We start from the raw sequence: 6,257 nt of genomic DNA on the forward strand, positions 1-6,257 counted from the left end.
CTCGGAGGGCGAGCAGCCGGCGGCGTGAGAGTCCGGAGCTCCCGCGCGACGGACGCGGCTGCCCCTCGGTCTGTGATCGGTGAAATAATCACCTCTCAGATCCGCGCCTCCATCGATCCCATTGATCGCTGAGAAGGAGAGGGACCGCGCGCACCAGAGTCACGGGGACCATGATCCGGAGCCGCGAGGGGGTTATCTCTGAAGGATAGACGAAGAAGAAGAAGACTAAAGTCAGACAGAGCTGCTGTTGATCCACTCAGTGACACACCGGCGCACCGGGACCATGGTCCGGATCCTCCTGAGAGTTCCGTCCGAAGGCTAGAGAAGAAGAAGAAACCAGTCCAAAGAGCCTCTTGTTGATATCTCGTTGTTTTATCAATACCGCTATTGATCCCAGTGATCGGTGACTGCGCCGAGGAGCAGGAGGCTGAAGTAGAGACGCGGAGCGCATCGGAGTCGACCGGGACCATGATCAGGATCTTCCCGGATTTCAGCGTGCAGGTGACGGCCTCGGCGGCCGGAGGAGCCGGGGCTGGAGGCGGAGGAGGCGGCGGGATGGTGACCGGACCCTCGGTGGGCCGGGTGCCTGTGCCGGTACCGGGCGCCACGAACGGGACCCCGCAGAGCGTGCAGGGAATCACCGCCTACCAGCAGAGGTATGCCGTGTGTGTGTGCGTGAAACGACCTGTGGCGTTCAAATAAATGTACAAAGTGTTGTAGGAAAATGTTCTGGGCGTCTCTGTCTCAGTGGACACTGTCTGCTCAGGATGCATCAGACTGATCCGCTCAGAGCTTCACGGACCAAGGTCCAAAAATGTGTCTTAGGGGGGACTTTAGTGGATCTGAAGTTTGTCAGAGGAGGTGATGAAGGAGCACACAGAGGGAGGAACCGGTTGATCTCAGTGGAAACACGGGTGAAGTGATTTAAACACAGGAGAGTGTGTGGAGTGTTTTCTGTGAAGCCGCGGCGCCTTCACTTCATCCATCCTCCTGGTTTTTCTCACTTTCTCAGTAGGGTTGTTTTTTTCTAATCATCTGGAGCCATGGGGGGGCAGAACACCCCTAACACACACACTCTCTCTCTCTCTCTCTCTCTCTCTCTCTCTCTCACACACACACACACACACACACACTGGCCTTGTTACCCCCAAAACTCCCCATATTGTGGAGTGTAGCAGTGTGTGTGGGACATAAATCACAGCGGGGCCTCTCTGAGCGTCTGAAGCCACAAACAGGAGGCAGCATTGTTATTTAAAATGTGGGGGTGGTTGGAGGGGTGGTGTGTGTGTGTGTCCGTGTGTGAGAGGCGAGGATTAGACGCAGATCGTTCTTCAGAGGCAAAACCTGCTGGAGTGTCGTGATCCGGCTCCTGTGGGCCCATCGGGACTCCAGTGAGCCCCCCGCCCCCGGCTCGGGCCTGACGGAGGCTCGGGCCTGACGGAGGCCCGTCTGCGGAGCCCTCTGCTCTGTTTCCCCAACAAACAGCTGGGAGCTAATGTGTTTATACATCACGCTCCATTATCCACGTCGCCTCCGTTTGACTGCTCCCAGTAAGCAGCGCGGCGGAGCGGCAGCCGTGCGCCGGAAGCCTCCGGCAGGTTCTGCCGCCTCAGTGACGGCTCCGGCGACCTCTCGGGCTGTCATGTGACCACGGCACTTCCTGTCTGTGCCGATAAATAAATGTAAATTCTGAGACATGACAAGGCACGCGCCGTTCTTCCTCCCACAGCAGCGCCGGTAACCCCGCGTCTGTGTGGAGAATACCCAGCATGCCTTTGACCTTGACAGGTCATCGGTGGAGGAGGAGGCTTTTCAGCTCCCAGGGCTGCAGCCTGCAGGTTAATCACACGGCACACCGACCAGGGTCCGATGAATTATACATCCCAAAAAAAAGAAATGTGACGAATGTGGAGGAAGCAGGAGGAGGAGGAGGAGGAGGAGGAAGAGGTGCGGGAAAAGTCAGGACGAAACAGGAGGCGCTGACAATAAAGAGTCCTTTAATAATAATAATAATAATAATAATAATAATAATAATACAACATGACATTTTCTGTGACAAATATTTTATTTTATTTTATTGTTTTTTTTTTTGGGGGGGGGGGGTTCTCTGTGTGTGTTTTGATGGTTAAATTAGGAAGAGAGGGGAAATAAATAATACACAACACACACATGCACGTACACACGCACACACACGAGCGCAAACTGACTCCAACTGCATCTGAGCGGCGTTGTTGCGCCGGGCTGGAGAAAATAGCGGAGATGTGTGGTGTCCCTTTTTTTCAGCAGCAGCAGCCGGAGGAGGAGAAATGCTCCGCCGAGCGACGCTCCGCCGCGGGGACTCTGACGCGGATGTAGGCGCTGCAGCGGCGGCGAGAATGTAAAGATCGGACGCGCCTGTTTCGCTGTTTTTTCTTCTTTCCGGAGCGCAGGCAGGAAATCCATCTGTGGCGCAAAGATCCGAGGCAGGCGGGAGAGGAAGAGACAGCGGCACGCTGAGAGGCATCCACCCCGGGTTCCCCCTCACGCCGCTCGGCATGCCTCTGCTGCTGCAGCCCCGTCGCTGCCTCCTCCACCGCCCGTTGTTTGCACGCGCCTGAGAGGCGGCGGAAAGAGAGACAAGACGCACGGCACGCACACACAAACCGCACACACACGCACACACGGGGACATGGCTTTGTCTTAACACACCGACCATGACGCATTGCTGTCGGGGCGCAGCGCACCGCCGCGGCTCCGCGTCCACATAGAGCGGAGCAGCGACACGGAGCGAAGACCAGAAAGTAAGAAATCACATAATTGTTGCAGGAAGATGGCGCCCACCAAGCCGAGCATCCAGCAGGACCCGACACGGAGAGAACGGTAACGGGGCTGCACACACACAGACACACACACTCCTCACTGCTGCATGTTTACAGCTGCACGCGAGCGGCAGCCCGCGCGGCTCGCCGGCTGTTCCGCGTCGCTTTGCGTTTTATTCTGAGGAACGTGTGTGTGTGTGTGTGTGTGAGGTAACAGGTCGGCGTGGAAGCAGATGACTCCTCTTGCGTGTGCATGATGGGAAGCCATGCAGTGTGTTGACAAGAGAGCCAGGTGTGTGTGTGTGTGCTCGTGCCTGGAGGAAAGCATCCGTGGATGGACCTGTGTGTGTCAACAGGAAGTTTGGATGTGGAGGGGCGTCACCGGTGCAGGTCACACCTGGCTGTGACCTCTGGAGGTGCGGCTCGGGCTGTGGAAGGTGTGGCTGCTGCTGTGGTGGAGTGTGTTCACCTGTTGATCTGCACAGCAGGACGGGTTCCAGCATCTGTTCCCAGTGTTTGGATTGTTGAGTTGTGTCTGACGTGGTCCCAGAGTGTGTACACACCGAGCGGACGTCTGACAGGTTGGAGCTTTTCGAGCCTCTCGGTGTGTTTAAACCCTCAGCTGTGTTTGAGTCTCCCTGTGCCAGAAGAATCCACCTTCACACACATGATTCAGTCCCCATCAGACCTGCAGCTGCCCCCTGAGGCCACGCTGTCACGTTCAGGTTCTCACAGAAAAACAGGAAAAACATAGTGTATTAATAGAAATCACTGAGACGGTGTCACAGTGAGCTGTGCAGGTCCGGTGTCTGCTCCTGGTTTTCATGTATGTAACTACAGTCGTTCTGTAGGTGTTTCACTCAGGTGTGTGTGTGTGTGTCTGATCAGTTGTAATTCACCGCAGCATGTTTCTTTCTCTTTGTGTATTTAAAGGAAAGAAATGGCTGTGGAAATGATATTGTTGGTCACTGAAGAGTTGTGTAAATATTATTTCATGTTTTCATGTTTTAATATTTAAAAAAAAATCTATTTGTTTGAGCTGGTTTCAGCAGAAGCACGGCTGTAAAATGTGTTTTTAAGAGTGCAGCGTGGAGTGTTAGTTCTCTTAGACAGAAATAAACCACAATCATCCTGATAGTCATTGAACGCATCATGTACGCTTCAAAATCTGAGCTTAAAATATTTGATCAGACCTCTTTATTCCACACGTCAGAGTCCTCCAGGAATAAAGAGTTAAACTATTTACTAATAGTAAAGTCCTGTCCTCCTCAGCAGGACGCCATGATGGAGTCACTGAGCAGCAGTCACATGACCAACACTCAGAGTCTCTGTCTGACCTGCAGCTTCCTGCAGCTGATTTCTGTCTGAATAACAGTGATGCTGCACACACACTCTGCCTGCTGGTAGTGTGTGTGCAGCATTCAGCCTGCTATGACGGAGTGGAGGTATCGGGTCAGAGCCGAGCAGCAGATCAACAGCCGGTTATTTGCATATGTGTGCTGTTAAAGAGCAGAAAGCAGGCGGAGAGGTCAGAGGTCAGATGTATAGAGCTGGAATCACACTTTGCTGCCGTCCACTGACTCGTCTTCAGCCTTTAATTTGTCCTGAACCTCAGAGGCGGGAAGCTCCGACCTGACGGGAGGAAGCCGCACTCACGCTGTCGAGTCAGTCGAGCAGACGACTTATCTGATGTTAGCGCGGCCTTTCTGCTAACCTGCCGAGGCGCTCGGAGGGAAAGTGGCTGATTTTACAGTTCAGCCGGATTCTTCTGCTTCTGCAGGAAACGGCTGACGTGCTTTGAACAGGACAAATTCTTCAGACAGTGTTTGCTTTGTAAAACGTTTGCTGCTCGTGGTGTGTATTTTATGATGCGTTCACTGTCTGTGGGTCATTGGAGTTCACTGAGTCGTACTGATTCTTGTTGGTTTGTGATGAAAGTAAAGCGCAGTAAACGATAATCCTGCTGAAAGGGTCACATGACCAGGCGCAGTGAAAAGTACAACCCAAACCCAGCGTTTCTTTGTGGTGTGGAGAGCAGCTACAGTTTAGTTTGTTTGTCCTTGAATGCACCACGCAGTCCGGTCCTGCCGGAGCTCCCACTCCGACAGAGCAAAGGTGATTAAAGGTGTGATTGTGACGAACAGCGCAGAGCGACGCACACCCATCTCAAAGCCGGCGGATTGTTTAGAAAATAAAATGCACAGATTTGTAGGCGATGCATCCATGACTCCCTCTGCTCATCCATCCACCTCCTCCCTGCTCCCCTCCCCCTCCGCCCGGCAGGCAGCGCCGTGTTTGGGCTGAGCTGCTGCTTGTGGATCTATTTCTGGGGGCATTTCAGCGCCGATAGGCATCTGGAGGAGACCAAATTAATTTCCAGGTAGAGCGCGAGAGAGGAAGAGGAGCAGGAGGAGGACAGACTTCATAGCCGACTGCACAAGTGCTCCCACTATCAGGACAGTGCGGCGGCTGGTGATGGAGAGATGATGGAGGGCAGGTGGACGTTAAGCGGCACGTTGTAAGGAGAGGAAATGGAAGAACACAGTCTGGATATTTATTTTAATGCTCAGCTGATGGCATCCTCGAGTGTCCACGATAACGTCCACAGTGAGGAGGGCGGGGTCAAAGCTTCAGACAAAAACCTGCTTACACCTGGCTTGTGGACGCTGTGGGATAGGATCAGCTTTCTTTCCCAGGTCACATGACCTTGTGAAGTCACACGTGTTAGTCAGCTCAGATCTGTGATGGACACATGTCACTGCGTCCATCGTCTCTGCGTAACCTACCTACGAAGTTGAGATAAATCAAAGCGCTCACTCTCCTGATTCTAAAGAACGCTGAGCTCTGTGGGAACCACCCTCTAGTGGACACCGCAGAAACTGCAGTGGTCTGCCTGAACTCCACACACTGGCGGTGTGAGATAATAAAATTGTGAGAGTGCACGAAAGGAGGAGAGAGAGAGAGGGAGGAAGGGCTCTGCAGAGAGGAGCCACAGTGTGAGCGACGGCGGAATCACTCATCGAGCTGATTGGCTCTCGACGGCGGACAACTGCTAGGATGAATCAAACCCATCCACAGGCTGGATGAGAGGCTCTTAAAGCCCCGCAGGAGGGCTTGGTTTGCTGCCCCAGAGGAGGCAGGCGGGTGGCAACACCTGCCTGATTGCCCAAAGACAGACCCTGTGTGTGTGTGTGTGTGTGTGTGTGTGTGTGTGTGTGTGTGTACATTCAGTGAGGGATTTATAAACTGATTCCAGCAGATTGTATTGATGAAATGCTGAGAAATAAAAATAAGATCAACATTCAGACATGGAGGCTCCTGTTTGGAGGCATGGACAGGCTGGTTTCTGTCCTGGTAGCAGCAGCAGCTGAGATGTGGTAAAGGGGCAGTTCACTCCAAAATCAGACCCTGGCCTCCTGAGATCGTCCTCAGTGATGACATCACTGATGGTGACGTAGA

General features: G+C 53.3%; 1 protein-coding gene across 1 annotated transcript in view; it reads left to right on the forward strand.

Moving 5' to 3' along the window:
• Nucleotides 1–468: 468 nt before the first annotated feature.
• Nucleotides 469–6,257, forward strand: part of npas3 (neuronal PAS domain protein 3) — a 148,463-nt gene continuing 142,674 nt past the window's right edge. The window contains exon 1 of the mRNA XM_028395966.1: nt 469–656. Coding sequence (XP_028251767.1) covers nt 469–656 — 188 coding nt within the window. The remainder of the gene's footprint in view (nt 657–6,257) is intronic.

The sequence above is a fragment of the Parambassis ranga genome, chromosome 22 (genome assembly GCF_900634625.1).
Source record: "Parambassis ranga chromosome 22, fParRan2.1, whole genome shotgun sequence".
In the NCBI taxonomy this organism is placed as follows: Eukaryota; Metazoa; Chordata; class Actinopteri; family Ambassidae; genus Parambassis; species Parambassis ranga.